The 24,385-nt window shown below is 51.6% G+C and overlaps 6 protein-coding genes across 6 annotated transcripts; 3 read left to right on the top strand and 3 right to left on the bottom strand.

The window, feature by feature from the left end:
• Nucleotides 1-8,481: 8,481 nt before the first annotated feature.
• Nucleotides 8,482-9,453, bottom strand: N0V96_001420 (uncharacterized protein; the record flags this gene model as incomplete). The annotated part of the gene is made up of 1 exon (XM_053191941.1): nt 8,482-9,453. One exon carries the CDS (start codon nt 9,451-9,453, stop codon nt 8,482-8,484), a length of 972 nt encoding a protein of 323 aa, XP_053050549.1.
• Nucleotides 9,454-13,281: 3,828 nt separating this feature from the next.
• On the top strand, nt 13,282-15,323 carry N0V96_001421 (uncharacterized protein; the record flags this gene model as incomplete). Its single annotated transcript, XM_053191940.2, has 2 exons — nt 13,282-13,285; nt 13,501-15,323. The coding sequence occupies 2 exons, from the start codon at nt 13,282-13,284 to the stop codon at nt 15,321-15,323; spliced, it is 1,827 nt and encodes a 608-aa protein (XP_053050548.2).
• A 1,029-nt stretch (nt 15,324-16,352) lies between these two features.
• On the bottom strand, nt 16,353-17,416 carry N0V96_001422 (uncharacterized protein; the record flags this gene model as incomplete). The annotated part of the gene is made up of 2 exons (XM_053191939.2): nt 16,353-17,255; nt 17,408-17,416. 2 exons carry the CDS (start codon nt 17,414-17,416, stop codon nt 16,353-16,355), a joined length of 912 nt encoding a protein of 303 aa, XP_053050547.2.
• A 2,082-nt stretch (nt 17,417-19,498) lies between these two features.
• Nucleotides 19,499-20,018, bottom strand: N0V96_001423 (uncharacterized protein; the record flags this gene model as incomplete). Its single annotated transcript, XM_065756228.1, has 2 exons — nt 19,499-19,939; nt 20,013-20,018. The coding sequence occupies 2 exons, from the start codon at nt 20,016-20,018 to the stop codon at nt 19,499-19,501; spliced, it is 447 nt and encodes a 148-aa protein (XP_065615468.1).
• A 1,374-nt stretch (nt 20,019-21,392) lies between these two features.
• Nucleotides 21,393-22,255, top strand: N0V96_001424 (uncharacterized protein; the record flags this gene model as incomplete). Its single annotated transcript, XM_053191938.1, has 2 exons — nt 21,393-21,618; nt 22,155-22,255. 2 exons carry the CDS (start codon nt 21,393-21,395, stop codon nt 22,253-22,255), a joined length of 327 nt encoding a protein of 108 aa, XP_053050546.1.
• Nucleotides 22,256-22,512: 257 nt separating this feature from the next.
• On the top strand, nt 22,513-24,326 carry N0V96_001425 (uncharacterized protein; the record flags this gene model as incomplete). The annotated part of the gene is made up of 5 exons (XM_065756229.1): nt 22,513-23,111; nt 23,171-23,347; nt 23,479-23,761; nt 23,794-23,902; nt 23,959-24,326. 5 exons carry the CDS (start codon nt 22,513-22,515, stop codon nt 24,324-24,326), a joined length of 1,536 nt encoding a protein of 511 aa, XP_065615469.1.
• Between the last annotated feature and the right edge of the window lie 59 nt (nt 24,327-24,385).

Raw genomic sequence — 24,385 nt, forward strand, 5'->3', positions numbered from 1 at the left:
GATGGGAAAGGGAAAGAGAAGAAGGGCTTTCTCGGAGCGGGTGCGCGAGCGGAAAGTGTTCCTCCTTGTATAAGGTTAATCGCGCGCGAGGCAAACGGTAGAACGAACGGGGTGTCGGGATTGTGCAGTCCTGATCCCCAGGCTCGAACCCTGTACTGCGGAGGGTATGAAGCACTGTTCGGTATCTTGTGCAGTTGTGCCGTTGTCTCAAAAGTGTGATCGAGTCGACGGGTGACGATTGCGCGAGCGTGTGGAGGGTCCTATCTGTCCGTAGAGGGGAAGAGAAGCTGTTTCCGGTGCACTACTTCTTATGCTATCGAGGGTCGGGAAATTTTGTTGTTATGTTGGCTGTGAAGGAGTGATGGAAGGCTATTCTCTTTTTTTTTTCGGATTCACCACAAAAGCGGCAGCGCAGCAGCAGCAGCAGCTCGGTGAAAGTGAAGGAACAAAGGCGTCATATGGTACCGAATATCGTATCGAAGTGTCGAGGAAGCAGAATAAAAACAAGCAACAGCAAGGACGGGTCGCCTATGGCTCTCTGGGAGCCCGTCGTCGTGTTGCGTTGCGGGTGCAATGCGTTGTCTGGCGTTGCTTGGGACGCGCGCGAGATTGTTGGAGATATTCGTAGGAAAGGGTAGCCCGGGATGTTGGAGTGTTTTGTTGCGGGTTCTGCTGGCCGAGCAGTGTGGAGGGGGGCATGCGTGGACAAGCTACTCAGGTAGACGGCGAATTGGGATTGGGGGTTCGCAATGCTGTGGTGGACTGTTCTTCTGTGCCGAGTCCGCGTCCTTGTAGTAGACACCTCACACAGGACTGGGCCGGACTGGGACCTGGGAATGGTTAGACTGACGAGGTCCAGGGGTGGGAGAGTAAGGTACCTAGAGGAGAGGTCGAGAGAAGAAACAGGGGAACCCAACCGTCAGTCGTGTTTATTCGCCAGCGGCGAAAGAAGTGTCGACAATGTCGAAGAGGTGGCACTGTGGTAGGTACTCCGTACCCAGGCTGGCAGCAGCAGAAAGTAGAACGCAGCAGACAGGCCGGGGGGTGTGGTGTGGAGGTCTCGCAAATTAGGAGCGCGTCGGTAGTGGGCTGTGATTGGGTGGCGCGAGATGTGACGGATGCGCCCGTTCTCACAGTTGAATGTCTCCTGGGCCGATTCGGGAATGGCAGCAGACGGGCTCAAGGGGGGCCGACTTGGGGGGACTCCTGTCTGTTGCTGCTTCTGGTCTGAATCAGGTCGAGTGCGAAATAATCCCCGGCGGATCGTCGTGACAGGTATGGACCGCTTCTGAGTCGCGATATCCGACCGGATGACTGCCTGCCAGGTGGGTTGTGGGGGGGAGGAGGATGAAGTCGGAGAGGAGGAGGACTGCAGGAGAATGTCAAGGATGAAGAGGGCCAAAAAGGTGGAAGATGAATAATTCATGGATCACAGAAGAAGGCAGCAGACGGGAAGGAGTCATTCGTACGGATACTCGTACGGATAATCACTGGTGGAATGGAGGAAAGGAGGAAAGAACGAAACGGCTGAGCGATTGACGTTCCTTCCATTCTTTGCCAATTGTAAAGTACTTGACCATGCCAGGAGCACCTCGCGGAATGGGAGGTTCTGACACGAAAAGAGCAATGAATGGGAGCATTGAGTGGCAGGAAGAAAGACGCAAACAATGAGTTCCTCGTTTAGTTCTCCCAAACTCGTCACCTCGCATTTCCATTAAACAATTATAAGATGATTATCTATTACCTCATATCATGAATAGAAGAACGAATAAGACTCGGCAAAGGACGTTGAGCCTCTTTAGACTGCTCGTCCCAGTTTACGACCTTAACTTACCAAGTAGGTGCTTAATTATCGAGGAGCCATCACTATTGGCAAAACCTATCTCCAGCTGCAATGTCCAGAGAGACAACGGCAGAGAGTCCGGTCCTGACTCTAGCGATACAAAGCCAGGGTCCAGGACAGGGGATTGGATGGATCATGGAATAGGCAGGATGAGATGGGATGGTCCATCCACTGATGAGAGAGAGGGCCGTGTTATCCCGGGCTTCCCTTTTTCTTGACTGCATTCCATAGTACGGATAGAGCTTTGATCCAATGTACGGCTGCTAACCCTTTCTTCTTGTTTTCGCTTGTGAGAGCTAGAGTCCACCGATGTCGATGACCGTAAGCCCGGTCTTGATGCCAACCATTGTGTAAATGATGTGGAATGCCGTTTATTCGCTACCTTGTCTCGATAGCTTCAAAAACCACCACTATTTTCTATCCAACGAAATGCGATACACAGCGAAAGGAAGGAAAGTGCAGAGGGGGAATGGAAGCGAAAGGTGGGGCAGCGACCGAGCGGAAGTGGCCAAGCACTTAGACCCGACATTCAGACCAGGGGTGGGCCGGGGACGCCAAGCGGGGCACTTGAGAAAGGCGCCTTCCCTGATCGGGTCTTAGTCATCTTAGACCCCAGTTATCTTCGTTTGTGGTCTGTCAAGAAACGAGCAGGAGGGACGTGGAGGGCTGCTTGGTCTACTGCACAAGACGGGAGGCAAGAGCGCGACTGCCAATCGACAACGAAAGCACCAAATCGACCGGTCCAGGGCGGGCAGCAATGCAGGAAGGCACCACGCGAGACTGGATCTTTGGAGGCAGGAACCAACTTGGAGTTGCCCACCTGCCTGCAAGGCACAAGGTACCTCTAACTTTCCGCAGCAGACTTAAGGTAGGTACGAAGCACCTAAGGCACAAACATTCCGGAAAGTGAGGCATAGGTACCTTCCGCTATCTACCTCATGTAGATACTGTGTACTAAGGTACCTACAAACTACAGTGTAAGGTAAGGTAGGTACGCCCCCACACACCTTGAAGGAAGGTGCCTTGACTGGCACTCCTGGAAGGCACGGGTCAAGGTATCCGTACATGAACCGAGTGGCCTCCACACCTGACGCAGGGACCAGCGCCTCTCAAAGAGACAGAGAGAAAAAAAAAATCCAGTGGAAAAAAATCACCCAACTTCTAAGACGCTCAATGTGACATTGCCACGGCACCTCCTCCACCCACCCAGTTACCAGTACCAGTGGATTGATTGTGTGTTCGGCCCCCTTCGACAACAACCGTAGCATCAACACACCTACGGATCGCTGCACTGCGAAGGAAAAACAAGCAACAACTTGAGTGAAACAACAGAGCACCTCTGCCCACCCTTGCACCGGTACTTCGGGTCACCTTGTCTTCTTTCTGGAACCCTTATCCGGAAACCTCTTCGGATCCTCCACGTCCCATGCCCTCGGTATCCGTATCCGCAAAGACATGGAGATTTTCTGACTTGTCCGAGGAACAGTATCGGCCAGAGAACACTTCAGTCTGAAATGTCATGACAAAGGACATTAGATGCCATGGTTCTTGTTCCTCACAAAGATTGCTCTGCAGAGGTCAACTCCGAGTCCCCATATAAGAGAGGCCTAAGACGACGAAGGGTCGTCCGTGGGGGGAGGTTTTCATCAACCATGGATCTTCCGCCCCGTCCGCCTGCAGTTGATTGCGAACAATCGAAAGATTTCTGCACCAACAAGAGGCGCGTTGCTTTTTCTTCTGCGCCATCTAGCCGGCATCCACGGTTCACGCAAATTCAGACTACAGCACGCGCGCAAGTGCCTCTCCAAAGTTGAAGACTGGCTGATTCTAAGGACTTGGAAGACGCTTGCTTGCCCTAGTGGCCCTTCCATAAAACACACAACGGCCACTACTGTGCACGATCCCGACAAAAGCCTTCTCACTTGGGACGCCTTCTTACGATTACCAAGCGGACACATACCACGCACCCAATGGGAACGCATCCAACTCATGGCCCGAGAGGCCGGCAGAAAATATACTTCCGACCGAGGCCTGCCAGTCCCGCCGGTTTCTGATACGTGACAGCTCTGCACCAGCCAAATCGCTTTCCGTCCCTGTTTATCACTGCTTCCTACGCAAGGGCAGATCGAAAGGATTTGGCGCGAGAAACAACACAGTTGGTGTATCCCAGGGGACGCAATGAATAGCGGCCATCATGCAGACGAGCTGTTGAATCATGTTTACGGTCGAGACCGGTGGGCGTAATGGTCAAAGACACCGCAAGGCATCGTTGCCATCCAATGCCTCTATCCGTACAGCGAGGCTGGGTCGCAACTCGAAACCTTCTTTTGCTTCACGCTCACTAAGAATTGGCACCACGGAGCGGGCTTTGAGCCTCTATGTCAACGTCCCGAGTCAACCGGTACGAGGTCTCAGAAACTAGTACACTTACTGGCGGTTCACGTCGCCACCCACGATTGGATCTCTGGTCTTCCGCACCATGACGTTTGTGAATCATTACGCGTTCAGCAACAGTTCCAAGGTACTCCGTACACGAATCCTGCCCTCCGGAGCCCTCAGACGTCTGCGAGGGCACCTGCAAATCCCCAAGATTAACAGGCCGGATCCGACCAAATCACCTCCCGTCTCTAGGCATTGATCGTCCCTCCCGCCAATCCCACCCCAAACCTTATGCGTCGTACCAACGCGCCGTCTCAACCTACCGACATCGTCGTCCTGTCTTCCGCTGCTGCCCTGTTCGCCAGAGCGACACTGACACTGCAAGGCCACCAGACCCTTTCGAACAGCTGGCAAACGTGCCTACATTCATTCCAACCCTCCATAGCGCGACTTGCAGTCATCCAGAACTTAAAACCATACGCAATCGACCGTGCGCTCACAGCTTTTTCTTGAATTTTTCCGGGGTCAAACGCAAGAAATAGGGGTTTCGCTCGTTCGCCGATCCCATCATCCCATGTCGCCTTGACGGGAAGGCGGGCGAGCAACAGGCCGCTTCTTGTCTAAGGAAAGGTCTTGAATCGCAGACGAACGATTCCGAATTGACGGGGAGTCTACCAGCTGCTGACAACTACTGGAAATTGGGCTATCCGTCACTTTTTTGGCCGCAAAACCTAATGATTATTCTGCCTGTTCCTCGCGCTGCATGTCACAGCCCTGTTCAGACTTGCGATCCAGAATTCAATGTCAGATGCGTTCTAGAACACCTATGCCACAACGTCTTCGCATCTCGACATGCTTCTCATCGGTTCGCGGGACTTCCGCGCAGACGATCCCCGCAGGTCAATAGGCTTCGTCCCCGGACCCTGCGATACTCGTGTTTGATTATCGCAACGAGCCCGCGTGCGCAGCGCTTATACCAGCGTTCATCCCTATCTTGGGGTATATAATGCATATTCTCTTATCGCCATTCAAAACCTTTGGCATCGCGGAAGCGTTGCAATTCGATCCCGCCCCCCAATCGCTGTCTCGGCATTTACAAATCGTAAAAGCATGTCTCTTTTCATCAAAGCCAAGTATCCCCGATCGCATAAGTCGATGACATTCTGAAATCTTAACCGGGGAAAACTAATAATCAGATCAGCTTGCAAGTGATTCTGTGAGACCTTGAACTTACATGACCCCCGTTCCCTGTGCCTGGGTTCTTTTCTAGAGCACAAGCCACCCTCATCCACCCACTCATCCACTTGTTGCGAGGGTGGCGATGCTCACGAACTGGCATGCCCTTTTCTTAGCTACATGTTCGCGCACAACACACAGGGTTCAAGGTGGCTTGCAGCAAGTTTCTCCTCACTTTTTCCGAACCCGCCGTTTTCGACTCTATCTACAGACCTGCAGTTTGCTGAGATCGTGTTTCACCATGCGCCGCCCACGTCGTTAGCGTTGCCGTTCACAAGTGGACGCCTCCGTGTCATTTCTGCTTTTCCCGGTTCATTACCGCACGCCTTTCCGGGCCGTAGAGCCACTGTTCGCAGAGCAGTGACGACTGTCAGTAGCCTGTCCGTTCGATGATGTAGTGACACGAGACTATCTTAAGCTGTACGTGTCTACAATAGCGTTCTCCATCGAACGACCTTGGACCGGCGTTGAAGGGGTTTGAATCCATTCTAGATGTCCCCGATGGAACGCCCTCTCGGCTGCCGGCTTAGGCCGTTACCATCGACGTCGCTTGCCAAGGCCGGCAGTACGGCGGTACAATGACGGCTCGTCGACGGTGGTCGTGGGACAGTAGCATCTGCAGCTTACAGTAGTACCAGGCGGACTCTCGCACATAAGCGAAGCAGTTACTAACGCTTTGCTTATCGTCTTATCTCAACAGCTGATATATCTACCATCGAAAGTCAAAATGATCCTTTGAGATGCCGTGATGTCTTGCATTTGATGGTGAAGATGCTGATGTCCTGCCATGTAACCTCGAGAGTATGCTGGACCTGATTGTATGTGTGATTTCCAACGACGCTCTACTTGCGGCTCTTGATATTGAAGTATCTTCTCTTTTGGATGGTACATCTTGTCTATGTCGCAGAACTTTCGGATGGTTCGGCACGTCATGACGTTTGAAAATGCCTTGGAGGCTCTGTGAAGGGCTTCACTATGATACCTGCGTGAGCGTTGTGTATCAACCGTAATCAGTATCAGGTTCAACTCTGTGCGAATCAAATACATGCAGGATAATACTCAATGATACCGATTCCAAAAATTGGGTTGAAGCCCAAATTCATCAACAAGTCGAACGTCCAATTCGTGGTCAATCGGATTTCCACTTCGCTGTCCATCCCTCTACTATTTAAAGCCATCATTATTCAAGTTAAGAAGAAAGCCAAGAAAGTTTTGAGAGTTACATTTGGGCTTTGAATTAACCATTGCCGTTGGGCTTGACCGTCTGCGAATGGGAGCCATGGAGACCGGCTGTGTGTTAGCAATTGGCTTCTAAAAGGGCTATTCATCTTTTAGACCCTCGGTTCTCGCATTTCCTTTCTGTACTATGTTTATTCACTCCAGTATTCTTGAGTATGGACAAGTGCTAGTTGTAACTTGTAACGAGTAATTACTAGATAACGTAAGTGAAAACTAGGAGAGTCTCATAAAGGAGCGGGCGTGGAAGTCTACTTAAATAAGCGGCACAGAGAGTGCATTCATCTACTATTTCACATAGACTATTATGATGACTCTTGTATAGACTTGAAAACTCTCATATGAATTGATATCTAGCCTCACTTACTTTGGTAACCCGGTTTCTGTGTGACCATAAGTTTATTTTCTTTTGACGCTGGGATGTCAACCGACTTCGACTGCTCGTGAATGTGTCAAACCGATTGTGGATACCTACGCCCGTCAGCTGCGCGAGCCAGTATGATTTGATCGTCGTGCGTATCTTGCGCTGATCTTAAACAGCTTTCTTCACGAGCTGAGATAGACCTACTGCCTTAGTAAAATGGATAATGATGCTGCTGATTTGATCTAGTACACGTTGTAAGGTTATCATCACGCGATAATTAGCCTAATATAAGTCGACATGCGTATTCTCATCTTAAAGGAAGTTGGAAAGTCGTATTCGATGCTATACAATCAAGACTTGCGTAATATCGTAAAGTTGAGAACGTAAGCATTTGGTGAGCTTTAACACCTAAGAGGTGATCTTACTCAGATTTGATCCAACGAAAATATCTACTCGGCAACCTAGCATTACAGTGGCTCATCACTGGGTGTTTCATGCTGCTCGCACTCATCAATATCGTTTGAGTCCTTCAACTTCGCCGTTGAAAAAGTCGTAATAGCCCTAGGGATAATTTTTGTTTTTGCATTGGAACTTGTAGCTTTGTATGCACAAAGCTTTCACCAATTCCGTCTTTATAAAGTCTTTCACCGTTGACTACCTAGATACATATGTGCTGGTAGACTCAAGATCTCTTGCTCGACTACGCGTGGGAAGGTATCGATGTCCTTTGGGGCTACCGTTCGTGACAGTAATATTGGACCTGAATGTTAAGACGAGACTTTAGGTGTGAGTGCGAAGCTACCACTAGGTAGATAAGTAAGCTCTAGAACTGCATCCGTTAGGCTCTCAGGTGCTTTCATGATAAAGTACTAGCGCTTCTTGGACTGTTATGGCACTTTGGTATATCAACACACCCGTAGGTAAGGTAGGTTACGTTCATCATCTTATCTCAGAGGACAATTAAAGAAATCCCCCCCAACCAAACTAGAACTCGTACACTGCTGTTGTTCAGCGTCCGGAGAAACCATGGGTGTGCCTTGATCGGCGTTTGCTTCGGTGACAGCAGAAACAAGAAAGGTTGGTGCAAATGACACAATCGCCAACCTTATTTTAGAGTCTGGCGAGTCGTTCAAAACGAGTCATATCATAGCAGAGACCCTTGTCAACCATTAGCCCGCAGCAAGCCAGCAGGACTTCTATTCATTCATACTGATTGATTGACGGACGATGCTCGTAAATTAAATTGGATTAAGGGTCGAGCTAAGTAAGTGAAAAGAGATCTAGTTCTCTTCATCTAGGTTACCTTTGTAAAGCCTGATAGCTAAATGCTTCAAAATGGGGGGTATCTAACTCGCTGTAGGTGGTTTCTGGGAACTTTTCAGGGGATTACAAAATGCTACCGTAAAACTGACCGCGTCAAATGTCACGTCCTCTCCTCAACGGAGACCGGCCTCGTCCCGTCGAATATGTGATCCGGCCGATCCGGCTCGGGCGACACCATCGATCCTCCACCCTGCATCATCTCCCTCTGTGCCGGCGTCAAGCCCTTCGTCGTGCCCGTGGTGTCCTGCGTGATCAGACCCTTCGTATACCCGCCCGGCGTATCATCCAAATGGTGGCAATCGCACGAGTTCATCTTGGTAAACGCCAGCAGCTTGTTCAGTACCGTGAACTCGACCTTGAGCTTGATGCTGTAGACCAAAGGCTTGCTAGTCGTCTGGAACATAAAGTTGTTGGTGTATTCGAGCACGATAAGCCCAACATCCAGTAAGAAGACGAGGACGAAGAGACCAAGCAGATACCAAGATATCAACTTGGCCGCCCTCGTCTTGAACGCAAACAGCGGCTTCAAATTGAAGAATCCCTGCCGCGCGAATATCCCCGTGATGAACGTCTCCTGCAGCGTGAACACCACAATTGACACCTTTTCATACACGCCGTACCGCTCAATCCACCCGGCCTGCTCCCCCGCCGGCGTTGCCCAGCACAGCACCCACAGCACCGCCATGGGGATATGGATTGCGCACCCATTAGCGACGATCATGGCCAGCACGAGACGTATTGATGTGCGGCTGTACACGACGAGGTGCAACCGCGACCACAGCACGACAGACTGACCCGTCACCATGGCGCACCAAGCCATCAGCGCGAACGCGCCCGGGACGACTGTTCCGCTGCGACTGAGGTAGCGGATCAGCGAGACGATGGCGTGAACAAAAATGCCCGTGTTGGCGACGACCATGCTCCAGAAGTAGCGACCGCGGCGCTGGCGGAAGGTGCTGAAGATGAGGACGTAGATTTCAACGGCGTTGTAGATTCCTGCTGTGGCGAGAGCGGCGATGGCCATTGCCTCCTGGCGGGTGAGGTCCAGGGCGCCTTTGATGTTGTCTGCCATGATTTTGTGCGTTTGGTTCCTAGTTTTCAGTCTCCTAGATCATGTGTTCCGCTCGCTCGCTAGCGGATATGTCGATTTGGGTTGGTGGGAAAAAGGGAGGGCAAGGAGCGGCCCGAATCGTGTCGGCAATGCAGTGGTGCTGCTCCCCCTTCTTGAGGTCCTTGGTCGGTGGTGTTGACAAAAACCTCTCCTCTTCAACGCTCTCAGTAGCGTGTTAGTCGTCAGAGGCGTTTGCTCAATACATATATGGGCGGCCAAGAATCTCGGGCCCGGTGGAGTTCGGAGCCATTGGGCAGCAAAATGGGAGGTGTAGCCGTGTGGAGCGTAGGCGGGATGTTGATGATGATTGTGTGGTCGCCCCCATCCTATAAAGCAAAGCATGCGCTTCGTCCCTTGTCTATTCTTTAACCAGGGTAAACAACGATGAGTCGGGTTAAGGTTTCGAGAATCGGTTTTGTTGAAACACTCCATGGTTTAGCCAGCCGAAGTTTGCAAGAGTTGGATGCTGTTTGCATGCACAAAGACGCAGACCCGCGGAAAACAAGGGGGTATGCGAGGACCTCGGTGTCGGTTCCCCTGACTCGGTCTCGCCGGATTATAGCGGTTTACGGTGTAGGGAGGGCAGACACTATCGGCGTAAGACGTGAATTCCATCTGATGTTGACGATTTTACCCCAAATCCCTTTCGTCCGCCCCAGTGTGCTTTGACGATCGACAGCAGCAGACGTGTTAGAGCCAAGCCAACCTGACGGCCAGCTGATTCTTATTTGGTAAAAGGTTCGGCGACCTCGACTTTGACATTAGACTTGAGATTCTTTTGGGGCAAAATACCCAGATGAAGGGCGGATGGACTAAAGAAACCATGTTGCTGAGAGGAAGGCTGCTGGTTCTGTGCATGGAGCGCGGGGATGGATGGGTCATTCGGACATCATCTCAATCTTTCAGATGCGTACTGTTCTCTCGCCGAATAGTTCCTGGGTCAGCCTTTGACACGGCGCAACTCACTAGGCGATATGGACTGTAATGGTAGCTGACAGCGAGGACAGGCCTCCATGTTTGCGATCATAGAGGCCGCTGACCAATAACTCAGTTGTCTCTCCTAGCTTTCCGTCCCAAACTAAATCTGATGGACGGCTCCCTTATGGAAACTCAATGGCTCACTTTCCTCTTTACCCGGATCGCTAAACCGCGACTCAACTAGGTTAATAAGCGCTAGTAAGAAACTCAATCTTCATACGGAGGGCTGTCCTATCATGCCTCGATGGGGATGTCGGTACCACTGGTCGAAACCTTTCTCCGTGGATCGCTCCGTATGACGATCCACTTCGGCGCCGTCATGAAATGCTTCTTGGTGTGGTTAAACGGGCCCGCGCCGAGTTGTCCGTTTCTAGCGACCATGGACCGAAGCCGGTGGGCAAGCCCCACTCGGGGATTTCATTGAGACAGATTCAACGTTGTATCATCTGGAGAAGCAATCGCTCAACCGACTTCTGGTCTACCTCGGAGAGCGAAGCCATCACATGCTATGCTGAAGCCAGACAGATTTCCGGATATATTCCTCACCGAAGGAACGCGTGGGTCTCCGAACTCGATTCGAGAGACATGCGTAGGAAGCGTCAACCTCCCACAAGAGTTACTAATCCGATCTTGTAGCAACTACATTTGCCCCCTAAAACCGCGTTCTAGTAATAATTTGAGCATTTTGTGGGTTAAAGCGCCGAAGCGCCGATCTTGAAGAGATCGACGGTGGCTGCAGCATCGCAGCAGTCTGGAGTTACCTCTGTAATTGCCCCTGATAATTGGCGCTGCTCTCAACGCTAGAGTCAGTCCATAGTAGAGTATCTACATGGCTGCGTATAGGCCGTAGTCTTACAGATCGTTGCTAGTCCATCCCAGTATCGCGCTTTGCATCGCAGACAAGCGAAGTGAGCGAATATTAAGATGGGTTACAAGAAGCCTCTCATGAAACTTCTGGAACGTAATCATTCGCCGAGATAGTGACAATGGATGAACTACTGCATCGAGAAGAAGCAAAGTCGAAGCAATGTAACATCGACGGGTCGCAGATGCCAGCTCTGATGCATCTTGAATCTTCTGTTGCTGCGCCTTTGACTCTTTGCGGGTTCAATACCCGCAAGTATCCCGTATCAGCAGGGAGGATTGGGTTGCCATTGACTAGCACATCGTCTCGGCAGAACCCCCCTGCTGCTCAACCACAACCTTCAAGTTTTTGGGTCGGCTATTGACATCCTAGCCGGCCGTGCGCGCGATTAGACCTCTGTACGTGGGATTCCAACACCGTCGCCAATTCGCTCGGGTATGAGGGGAACACCATCTCAGCCCGTGATGAGATAGCTGTCCGGACGGACACTAGATGCATCCCATTCCTAAGCTACTTAGAGAGCAGGAACGATTCTCCTCATAACGGGAGCTTGTTCAAGTAAAGATAGGGCTCGGTCCGAGGGCTCCGCCAACTAGGGAAACTGAACCGTTGTTTCATGCGTCGACACGTGGGAGAAGGAGTACAGTGACCTATCGCTCAGCCATTCAATCCCGCAAGGCGATCAGCCTGTCAAGTCGTCGGGCCGCCGTCCTGCACTACCCCCTTGGTGGTCGGACCTCTTGGCAGGAATCGTACGCCCGGGTTCGCATGTCTTTTGAGGATTGTGGCATGATACGAGCATAGGCTTTGACCGTCGAGTCACAGTCGGATTCGCTCCTCATCGTGGATTGTAGTAAGTTGGCATCGTGCGGCATGCTGCGTAGTGCACTGCCAGCGCGGGGGACCAGGCACTCTCGAAGCAGTTGATTCCTCATACACATCTAGCCAACGTTGAAAGTCCCCGTAGCAGAATTACTCCGTACCGACACCGAATTCGAGAAGCCTGAAGGCTGAAAGCTTGTTCTCTGCATAACCAATCCCACGTCGCTTAGGAACTCCAAAGGGAGAGGGCCGGTGGGATACTGGGTGTTGCATCCGATGGGGATCGGATGGCATTCGGGGCAAAGACCCAATCTAGACAGTCCTTCTGAGTAGTGATCGGTCACTAAGACTAGAGTCCACAAGAAGGAATCCGTCGGTGGATCTAGAAGGCGAGAGAGAGAGAGTCTGAAGCAGATGATCCGGGGTCTGATCTCGGCACTTGAGATATTGAGGAGCAGTCGCCAGCGATCACCAACCAGTTGTACGGATATGGCTGCTGAGAAGATATTGCTGACAAAGCACTACGGCGACCGGCACGTGACCGACGTGACGGGTTCGTGCTAGGACCATCGGTGTTGACCCGCCCGATTGCGCCGGTGCCCCACTTGCGCAAGGCGAGACGCGACCTTCCATTGCGCCGTGAATTTGTGTCGATGACATTGAGATCCCATGCCGTCAATGATGCATTTTCGACATGCCCTAGGCGCCGTGCACCTTAAACACCACGTCTCATAGTCGCAGGCTGGCCCAGGGACGATTTATATCGCTAAGAGTCATGCCTGCGGAAGTGATCGACCTTCTTTCCAGCAGCCCCTCGGCTGGGCCCTCTCTTGGGAACGAAAGACCCCCACTACCTCGTCCTGCGCCACCAGCTGTTGCGGCCGTCGCAACGGCGCTGGCATACGTCGATGAAGATGTGCTCGATCTAACAGCCGAATTACCAGAGGTAGCCCCAAAGTCTCTACCACTGCCATCCCTACTGCCGGAAGCGCCATCCCCGTCATCGACAAACTCAGCAATAAAGCGTACACGAGAGGAAAATGCTCCTGTGAATACGCCCATTTACTTCAACTCGGACGATTTTGATACAACTGTCGATCTCGATAGCAGTCTGCCAGTTGGAAATGGGTTGAATAACGAACCACGAGAGCGCAAAAGACTACGACTCTCTTCTCCTCGCAGTCGCAGATCCTCCTTCGACCGCTCCCATTCCATCACTGATCACGGTACCCGGCCGCCTCAGAAGCAGGGTGACGGTTTGCGACGAGTACGTTCAGTCATGGAACCAATAGAATTCTCAAGTTCCCCCGGTGTCTCCTCTCGACCGAGGACAACTGCTCCAGCTGCTTCAACGGCGTTGGACAGGGTTGACTCTGATGACCCTTTCGCAGCACTACCGCCTTCAGCGCAGCCTGCGCCGATATGCGAGAACCCCCTTCCGAAGGCCACAGCTACGGGCATCGGCCACATAAACTACCAATTAAGCTCCGACGATCCCTTTGCGAGCTCGCCACCTGTGGTACGGAAAGCGATACCACAGCCGTGTGCAATACTCTTAGACGATGACGATGACGACCCATTTGCCAGCTCACCGAGGCCAGCGCCGACGGAGACTATGAAACCAGCAGATACAAGAGCGTTAGCCGGGAATACGGTCAAGGGGAAAGGGAAGGCCGTTTCACCGCCTAGACGAAAGGCTCATTGGGACCCCATCTCGAGCTCTGCGCCTGAAATGAAAACTAGAAGTGATCCGTTCGAGAGCTCTCCTCCCCCGCCGCGAAAGACCATGACCAAGGCCGCCAGCGCTGTGATCAATCTCAGCGACTCGGAGCCAGAGCCTGCAGCCTGCGATCTCGATGCCGACTCGGACGGAGAGTTTCCAGACCTCGATAACTTTGACGTTTCGAAACTCAAAGCACGATTGGATATCAAGAAGCCAGCTTCTCGAACTACCTCGAGGGCACCATTGAAAGCCACCTCTAAATCGACTACCAGCCGCGCAACGACGACGAAAACAGCGGAAGAAAAGACGAGAGAGAAAGAAGCAAAAGCAGCGGAACGAGAAAGAGAAAAGGAACGCAAGAAGCAAGAGAAAGATGCTGCCAAGGAGCAAAAGGCCAAGGAAAAGGAACGAGCGGCTGCGCTGGCAGAGGTCAACAAGATCAGAACCGACAAAAAGGTGTCGACGCCGGAAATGATTGCAGATATCCCTTCCAGCCTGCCCGCCGCCATGACGCTTCAAATACAGACCTTGTTGAAGGACCTGGACGTGCAGCACTGTACCTGGGACAGTCCCGTGGACAACGTGGTCAAGTGGAGGAGGAAAGTCGCAAGTCGATTCAATGACGAGCTCGGGCACTGGGAGCCAATTCCGATGCGCATTCAACCAGACAAGTTCGCGCTCGTCATCGTCACTGCGTCTGAATTTGTCACGTACGCCCTGGGACCCGAAGGCAACAACCTCGAGGCTCACGTCTCCAAGATGAAGCAACATTTCCCAGAAGAACAGCTCATCTACCTCATTGAGGGCCTCAACCCCTGGATGAGGAAGAACCGCAACGTCCGGAACCGACAGTTTGCATCTGCCGTGCGCGGTGGAGATACTACAACTGGAGACGCCCAGGCCTCGACAAGTGCCGCCGCTCCTCCCCCTCAACCACGGCGGCGCAAGAACCAACAGCCGCAGGAGTACATTGACGAAGACTCGGTCGAAGACGCCCTGCTCCAACTGCAGGTCATGTATGACGTGCTGATTCACCACACCTCCGCGGCCGTCGAGACGGCGCAATGGGTCGCCGTCTTCACGCAGCATATCTCGACGGTGCCGTACCGGAAACAGCGCGAGGCGACCAACGCCGCGGGCGCCGGCTTCTGCATGGAGACGGGCCAGGTCCGCACGGGCGAGGACGTCAAAGATACGTACGTGCGGATGCTGCAGGAGATTGTGCGCGTCACGCAGCCCGTGGCGTACGGCATCGTGTCCGAGTTTGGCACCGTGGGGGAGCTGGTTAAGGCGTTTGAGGAGCGAGGGCCGCTTTGTCTGGAGAATTGCCGCAAGAGTACGAATAAGGATGGTGGTTTTTCGGACCGGGCGGTTGGGAAGGCTGTCAGTAAGAGGATTTATAAGATTTTCACGGAGACGGATGAATGGAGTACGGATGTATAGGGTAAGAATAGGATAGGAATGGGTTGTATTGTATGAATAATGACTGGATGATTGGTTGTATTGGCATGGCATTCATAGTTTAGGTGGCTATCATCCTTTTATAGCGGCAGATATGGCTTCATGGAACATGGCTTCCGGTACATTTTCAGTTGCGACGAGAAGATATCCTCGGTGTGAAATTTTACGTTGAATTCAGGTTTCTTTTCATTGGTCTAGACTTAACAACCCATGCTCTCCCATGCTACCGGCATCCATATCCAAACCCATACGCGTTTCAAAGACAATAGTAATTCCCGTGAAAAGAGTTTAATATTTACACCCTGAAGCAAAGCCCTTGTTGGAAAGGCCGCCGAAGTGACTGATGAGTACCGGCCCCCCTGGCCACGGGATGAGGGGTTCGAACCCTCCAGCACTCATCAGGATGGTCATGTTGTGCTTTGATTGTAGACAGTGTGCATCTGACGTTTGTTCGCTTTGCTTGTAGACAGGTTGCTTTTGACATGTGTTTATTTCGGCCCTGACTCCGGTGCGCTTGACTGGTGGACCAGAATCCCGCCTCCAGGAGACACAGGGCCACCGACAACAGCGGGCGCTAGGCTCCGTAAGTTCAGTGCCGTGGTTCAAATGGGTTTGCTCCGAGCAAGTAGTACTCAGGTGGTAGTCTGTAGAGACTTGTGGTTCACGTAGGTTTCCTCTGGGCGTATTTTGCTCTGTAGAGGCTCTTGACGCTTCAAGTGGAAGTTTCCCCCAAGTGTCAGGTGCTCTGTAAAGGCTTTAAGATGTTAGCCAAGGCTCCTCCAAATGATCCAGTAACAAATAGAGGAAAATAGCGCTTGAATGTCAGACAGCGGTTGGACTGAAGTTGTTTCCACACGTATACTTTCGGTACAGGTCTGTGAATTTCTTGCCTCATCATGAAAAGCGCACCTCGAAGGTGTTGGTAACGAAATGGAATTTATAAACATACCTGTTGTTGACCGACCAAAGTAGGACGGGTGAGTAAGACTCTGGGACAGCGAACTTTGGCGTTCAGCTATCCTCGTGCTTCCGTTTGGATGCAGTTGGTTTGAAGAACGCGCTAAGCGTCTTCTGCTTCTCGTCAAACTTTGCGCTGCCGATCCCTCCACGCGTCTTTTTCAACCCGCGAAGGTGGTCGGTGCAGTTGACTTCCACAATTTCAAGCTTGAGGTGGGGCCATTTGGGATCCTGCGTACCGCTTCGCGAGCCAGCAGCAGACTCCTTCGCATTGACTACCGGCAAGGACTTGACATTGATCAAGAGATAGCCGGTGTTGCTCCACGAAAAGCGCTGTTGCTGGTCCGACGTGCCGGTTGCCAGAGACCCAAAGTTGCCAGCGGCAAGTAGAACTCTCGCCAGCACGCCCAGGATAATGCCATGAGCGACGATGATGATGCTCTCCGTACCGCTGCTGGCGCCCTCTTGCTCTTCATCTCGCTCTCCTTCGACGCAAGCGAAGAGGGGAGCGAGGTACTCGTCCACGAACCGCTCCGCACGCACGCGCATTGAGTCGTGGTCTTCGGCGCCTTCATGTCTGTCTCCAGACGATCGGGCACCGAACCTCTGACCCTCGCCTGTCCCAAAGTGTTTCTCCCGGAGCTCTGCTAATTGTAGCGGGGCCACTCCAACCGTTGGGGGTATGCACCCAGCGTTGGTACTGGACGTTGCCTGAGCATCGGCATCGCCAGTGTGTGTTGCTAGCATGGCAGTGCGGTAGGCTCTTTGGAGATTCGACGAAAAAATGTGCGTGATGGGGGCCGCAGCCTCAGCGGTTCGTGTTGCGAGATGTTCACCCAAGCGCTTGGCTTGCAAGACGCCGTGGTTGGTCAAAGGTGCGTCGCGAGACCCAGCACTGCAAACACGCGCCACGCCCACAAAGAGCGCGCTGCTAGTTAGAATGGGTGACAAGTTTGACTTTTCGCTGAAGAAACGAGAAAGAAAGCTGCGACCCAGACTAGAATCTGGCAAGCGCACAGAGAGTGGTACTGTAGCGGTGTGGGAAATGCGTACTAGAGGTTCGCGACGTTATCGACGGATTCGCCATGACGAATGAGGTAGAGATGAACCGCGCCCATGGCTGCTTTTTCAAGCGGGCCAAAAGAGCGCCTTTCTCGAAAAGTGCTCGGGTTGTTGCTTTTGAAGTGCCGCAGTTGGCAGAAAAGGAAAAAGCGTGAGTATGAAAGTGAAAGGTTGAGGAAAAGGCAGAGGCGCGATCAGATTTTTGTAGCCGCATTGTGTGGAGCCCTCACCGCCACCGTTTAAGTGCATGACGTCCCCTTAACTTGCTTAGTAGAATTTCTCGGCCCTGGTCAGTCTTTCTTGGAGTCTCGTCAACGCGTCGACGCGTCAAAGTCTTGAAGTTTAAGTGGATTTTAAACGGAAATGACCCGCCTGTCTGCTTTCCGTTCCGATTTGGCGATTTAACTCTTCGATGTTCCATTGAAGGCTACCATATTCTACGGGCAGCACATTCTAATTGGCTGGCGGATGAGAATGTCTAAGAAATCAGACCCTTACACGTGCGAAGCTCAACCACGAACAATGTATGTGAGGTAATCGCAGCGCACAGCTACCTCATTGAAGTCTCGCTGGCCTTCCGTATACTTTCTCTCAAATCGGCACAAAGCTTGTATACCTAGGGAGGGACCTTGTATTACTGCTCAACCCCACTCAACACTTGCTGCTAGACTTCATTCCGAAACATCCCAGCTTGCCGCCAGAGAGCCATACATCCTGATCTACATTCGCACGTTAGCGATAAGAGCATACATAGGAGACATGGCATTGCATTGCTTCATGCTCTTATGGCCGTACTCACCAAGATATCTATGGGTCTCGCGAAACTGAGTTGGGTTTCCGAATGCGCACTGGCAGACGAGGTTCCCAATGTCGTGAAGGTACACGCAGTCCTTGCAGCTTTTGGCGAACCCTCCCCTGTGGCAAATTTATCAGCGTCAAAGGTCTTATGCGATGCATGATTGTCCTCTGGGTGTTACTTTTCTTGTCCCTGTAGGACCCCGTGATCGTTGATGATGCAGTCATTGAGTTCCAGGCGAGAACACTGCATGTAGGGTGGTCTGTTTAAGGGGCATGAGTAATGGATCCAAGGGTTCTGGTCATTGTCGCCGAGACCGAAGTTGACAAAATCACAGTTGTGGAGGAAGTTGTCGTCGTTCTTCGACGTGTCGAGGTCAGCCGGGGCTGCCATTGTCAGTGTCATGGCAGCGAGGAGAACTGCGAAGCACTTCATCGTAGTATCAATTCTCTTACTTGCGGGGAAGAATTACACTGCGAGGGCGAAAGCACGCTACCGTGGGTCAGCTCTGGTCTCTGGATAAACCACATGCAGGCAAGAGACCGAATCAATGATCGAAGCGGCACCTATTATGTATGAGAGTCTCAGTAAGGCTTCGATGTGGTGAATGAGGTCCAGCAGATCATAAAGCACGGCCTTCTTGGCTTCGGTTCGATTCACTCGATTGGGCTATATGATATTCGTATAATTGCCCGTCTCGAGGTCATTAGTCACGAGGTCGATAGGACAATCGATTGATATTTGGGTGAGTATTACCATCCTCAGAACCACGAGGGCCTCCGAGAATCTAGCTGCCGTAACATGATACTCCAATTGCGTCGTACATGCTCCCTTTCATGAACAAAGACATGAAAGAGCGACCAGTTCACCAGTATAGCCGAGCTCCATAAGGCCCTAACAAGGATTCAACTAATTATGCTTGCTCACAAGCCGCCCTCGAAAGCCCATTCCGGCTCATCTGGAATGACATCGGGAGTTGTATGAAACCGAGTTGCCATCATTTCATGCTCAGTACAATCAATGACATTCCCTCCAAATCTGTGGCAGCCTAGCTGGCCTCCCCTATTATCCATCCACTCATCTGTTTCCCCGGTTGTTGAGTGAATGCTCCGGACTCCGCAAACAGTAGACAGGACTCGGGAGTGGAAACTTACTCAAGTTGATGCTGGACTGTACCCAACCTTTGGGACCTTGGCACTCGCACTTCATGTTTGCGTCAATATTCTCATACTTGCAGTCCACGCATGACTTGAAGAATGCACCGCTTTGAGAAAGGTTAGCCGAACAAATCACCGTGCCCATGCAGCAAACAAGCTCGACGAAGGAGGATGAAAACTTCTTACTATCTCCGGTAGACGATTTCGCCGTGAGCGTTTGCGAAACAGGCGGTTAGAGGCATCCAAGAGCACTTTTGACCTCCCTTGCCATCGCCGCATTTGGCCACGAGGTAGGGTGTCGAATCCTTTTTCTTGCTACCCTCTTCGACGAGAACTCTAGGGTCGAAGAAGCGAACGTCTGAGCAAGATGCCTTGAAGTTGGCTGGTATCTTCTTCTCTGCTCGGCTTTGGAGGGTGTCGAGAGTCGTAGAAAACTCGTATGGTGCTGCGATGGTCACGCAGACCATCATGAAAACGACGAGGAAGATGGAGGGGAAGATCATGGCGAGGATTAAGGCAGCTACCAGTGAGCGGAAGATGTGATGGGAGAAATCAAGAGCAAGGATTTGGAAAGGCAGAAGAAACGCTTCTGTCAGGACTGGAGGTGGCCTGGAGTGACCATCGTTCTGAGGAGAAGTCCCGAAGTTAGGGTTTAAATCATGTTGGATGAGGCAAGGGAACCCATGTGCAGACAACAACCATCATGTTCTTTGGTGATATGGGACAAATGTTTGATGAGTACACTTGAACCGCCCAGTCTTTGCCCAACTTCAAAATCTGAACAGATTATAAATTGATGAGCAAAGGGCCACCATCCCAAGTCCTCTTACGCAGAATGATGGCAGTGATATTCTCGCTCTAGCAGAAGACTGATTCTCACGTATCCTGGCGACGGGTTGTCACCTGCATACAATCTGTTGCCATGTGCTCATGAACCACATCACTCTTGCAACCCCTTCACCGGTGGCAGAGAAGAGATATAGCACCCCTTCGTAGGACATCGATTGAATTCTCACATGCAAAAGTATATGTAACCTTGAGTAGCCAAGTTGGATAATTATTGCAAATGGGAAGTCTCACAGTGTGGTATCCCTGATGGCAAGTTTAGATCATGCGGTGGACCTTGGACCGCGAACTTATTGCGAATAAACGGAACTCACAGCCCTCCATTCAAGTCGCAAAAGAGCCTCAAGCCTTTTGGCAACGGCATTGACGAAAACGGCGCTCTCCCTACCTTTTCCCATAACCCCTTAGAAACCAGACAAACATGCCGTCCGAGCTTCTCGTCGCCATCGGAGCACAGATCTGCCGTGGCCCTGTTCCTGAAAGAAACACCGTCGTTGCAGTGAAAACTCATTTTGGTGTCTTGTTTGGAAGAAGCACTTGAGGACATTACCTGTGTCCTCCCGGAGCATCGAAGGGGGAAAATCCACCTCGAGACATCACCGGTAACCGGCAATGCCCCGGAGCCAAATGATTACAAGTCTTTTCGGCCGAAGATAGTCGATAGACGCGCCAAAAAGCGCTCTTAACGTAGGTAATGTCTTAGGTCTACTTGGTATTGAGTTCATTATTCGGGAATCATTTTGACAACTTCTTGGCATCCTTCTGACTACAGGGCCACCCCGACAAGTCGGAGCCGAACCGGGTCCTGTGGGGTAAGGCACGATGGCGACTGGCTGGGTGGATCTCGCGTCATTCAAAAACCGAAAAGACGTTTGGGTGCGGCATCCAATTTAGCCGCCGATTGCTTTTGCCATGTGTCGGCGGCAGTCCGACATTGCGTAGAATTCATTGTCTGCAGTCGGACGAGCACAACGAGGAACTGTGATTTGGGACAGCGAGCAGACCATGACCTTGCCTTGACCGATACCGAAGGCTTGGCTGCGTCAAGTCGGTGGGCTTTTGCCGGAATTAAGAGACTGGCATCGTTGACGTGATAAGAGAGGATTTGCGGGCCTGGGTAGCGTACATCTAGATAACCTTGCATGTGTAATATAAGGAACCGAGAAGAGCCTATGTGGTGTGAAAACCTCTGCAGAACTTGCCTTTCTTGACGATTCCCCCGCTTCCGTCAAAATGGCAGATCTCGGGAAGAGCACGGAGGGTTCCAAAGTCTCAACGGTGATCACCACAATTGCGTTGGATGCAGATTTCCCTTCGTCAGTAGCCGGTGCTTCGACCGAAGTACCAGCGATTCTGGAGGACGACAAATCAGACGACGGCTTGAAGACGGCTGACCCCGAGAGAAACGCATCAGACGATGAGAGACAGCTTGTCAATGGCGGTGTAGTCATCAGAGATGGTATGGAAAGCCAGAGGGCCTCTTGCTGAAGCACATAGTCCAGTCCTGGATATCAGCTGATTTTCCAAGGCAACGATGTCGCAAGATACATTGTCAGTACCCAAGACGATGGAGATGCCTCTTGCACCTTTCGATCGTTCATAATCGGCTCTGGTATGATTATTCCCAGTGCAGAGGATTGAAAATGACCGAAGCTTCGGCGAGCTAACCTTGCCCAGGCCTGACCGCCCTTGCGGCCTGCATCAATCAAATGTGACAAGACCTCATGTCGTTCCCTGACGTCTCATACTGACATAACCACGCACAGCTACTTTTATAAGCCTGTCGATGTCTCATTTGCTTCGGTGTAAGCTTCATGGCCCGCTTGTATCAGGCCCAAGACATCATACTGACGAGTTGTGTAAGGTTCCTGTGCTTGATGGCGTATGTAATTGGAGTTGCTTGGTCAGTCGTGCTTCCTCGACGGCAGCATGTTGAAAAGTACATCCCATCGCAAGCGAAATGGCTTGGACCAATTGTTCACTTTATCAATCCAGGCCACTTTGGCTTGAAGGAACATGCCGTCGCATCGATTCTTTCCACATCTAGCGGAAATGGTGCTGCAATCGTGCAAGTCTTTGGTGCTGAACGGCTGTAAGCTTCGGTGGGATAGAGCCATCATCGGAAAAGCTCGATATTGACAAATGACTAGTTTCTACAACCGCAGCACCGACCCTGCCACAGCAATTTTGACAGTATTCTCAGCATCCATCTTCGGATATGGTCTCGTTGGAATCCTGCGATCCATCATTGTTCACCGTCAGTCTCATTTTTGGGTTCTCATACCCTATCAGAGATGTAGACGTGTACTGATCCAAAGCAGCAAGTGAGATGGTTTGGTGGCAATGCCTCCCCATGATCTCCATATATCAGACTCTTCACCGCGAGCCCGGAGGCAACAACAAAGACAGGCTCCGAGTGTTCGGCTTCACCTCTATCGGCATGTTCATATGGGAGCCTATAGCATCTTACGTTTGGCCCTGGCTAAACGGTATCTCTATCCCCTGTCTCGCCTCGATGAAAGCCGCACCACCCACTCGAAAGGTTCTGATGACCATCTTTGGCGGTATCAACTCCAATGAGGGCCAGGGGATCTTCAACTTCTCCCTAGACTGGCAGTACATCACGTCGCGCTACATGTCCCTGCCGCTCCTGCAACAAGCTAATTCCTGGGTGGGCATCGTGCTCTCCTACATCATGTGCTTCAGTCTCTACTACGGCGGGGCATGGGGTGCCAAAAAGTTCCCGTTTATGTCGACGGCCATGTTTGACGCGAAGACTGGCAAGGTCTACAACCAGACGGCCGTGTTTGGGCAAAACGCGATCCTGGACACCGAGGCGTTGGAAGTACATGGACTTCCTCGATTGACAGCGTCCAACGTCTGGGCAAACATGGCCGCAATGGCTGCTATAGGAGCGCTGCTCACACATATCGCCCTGTTCTACGGGCCACTGTAAGTCCACTGTTTCTGGAGCATCCGGCTTTGTGTTGGACCCCTTCTGACTTTGGTAGCATCAAACGGTCTTTGAAACAAGCTTGGAAGAAGGAAGAGACAGACATTCACTACAAGATTATGCAAGAAAACTACAAAGACGTGCCGATCTGGTGGTACGTCGCTATCCTTCTCGTCGGCTTCTTCACTGGGCTTGGGGCGGTCATCAAGGGCCACACTACGCTTGATGCCTGGGCGTATGTTTGCGCCATTGTAAGTCTACTGTGCTCATGTCACTCAACTTATTATGATTCTCATCGTTCGCGTAGCTACTTGGTTGCATTGTAGCGCCTTTTTCGCTATGCTTGTACGGCCTACTGGGCACTAGCGTCGCCACAAACAACCTTTCCAAGATGCTGTGCGGTGTACTTCAGCCCGGAAAACCTGTCGCCAACTTATACTTCTCGATGTTCAGTCACGAGGTTACTGTCCTCTCTGTATTCTTGTCAACTGACCTCAAGATGGCCCAATATCTCAAGATTCCGTGGAGAACCATGTTCCTCCTGCAAACTTGGGGGAGTCTGTTTGGGACAGCCATGAACTACGTTATAATGGACACAATTGTAGCGAACCGACGAGAGATTCTCCTCGACCCTATCGGCACCCAAGTTGTGAGTTGACCTTGACCTGAACCCTACCCTAGTCCTCAGATCTAACGCAAAACCAGTGGAGCGGACGCAAGATTCAGTCTCTTAACACAACTGCAGTCACCTGGTCGCTTGCCAAGTACGTCTATGGATTTGGCAGAGATGGTTATGGATGGTGAGTATATCACAGAAACTTTCACGGCTTTGACATATTCTCACAGCTGCTTCCAGGATTCCTCTCTCCATCGTCGTTGGGGCTGCCATTCCCGTTGCCTTGTGGCTTGTTTCCAAGAAGTACAAGACTATCTACGGCTGGGAAGTGAGCAAGTTCGTGACCCCTGTCATATTCCACAATGCCTCTGAGACGACTTCGGGAACTACGTCTGTCATCTGGTCTCAGGTCGTGGTCGGCTTGTGGTCTCAATGGTATATGCGATTGCGTCATCCTGCTTGGTTCGGCAAGTACAACTATATCGTCGGTGGTGGCCTAGATGCAGGTGCTAAGGTCATGATGTTCATTTTGACCTTTGCCGTTGCCGGAGGTTCAGGCAAGGAGGTGCCCTTTCCCACGGTAAGTAATATCAAGTAAATGCAACCGAGTCTACAGTTTCAGCTAACAACATTTCAGTGGTGGGGGAACCCGGAATC

Source organism: Colletotrichum fioriniae (genome assembly GCF_027942845.1).
Source record: "Colletotrichum fioriniae strain IMI 355084 chromosome Unknown scaffold_1, whole genome shotgun sequence".
Taxonomy (NCBI): Eukaryota; Fungi; Ascomycota; class Sordariomycetes; order Glomerellales; family Glomerellaceae; genus Colletotrichum; species Colletotrichum fioriniae.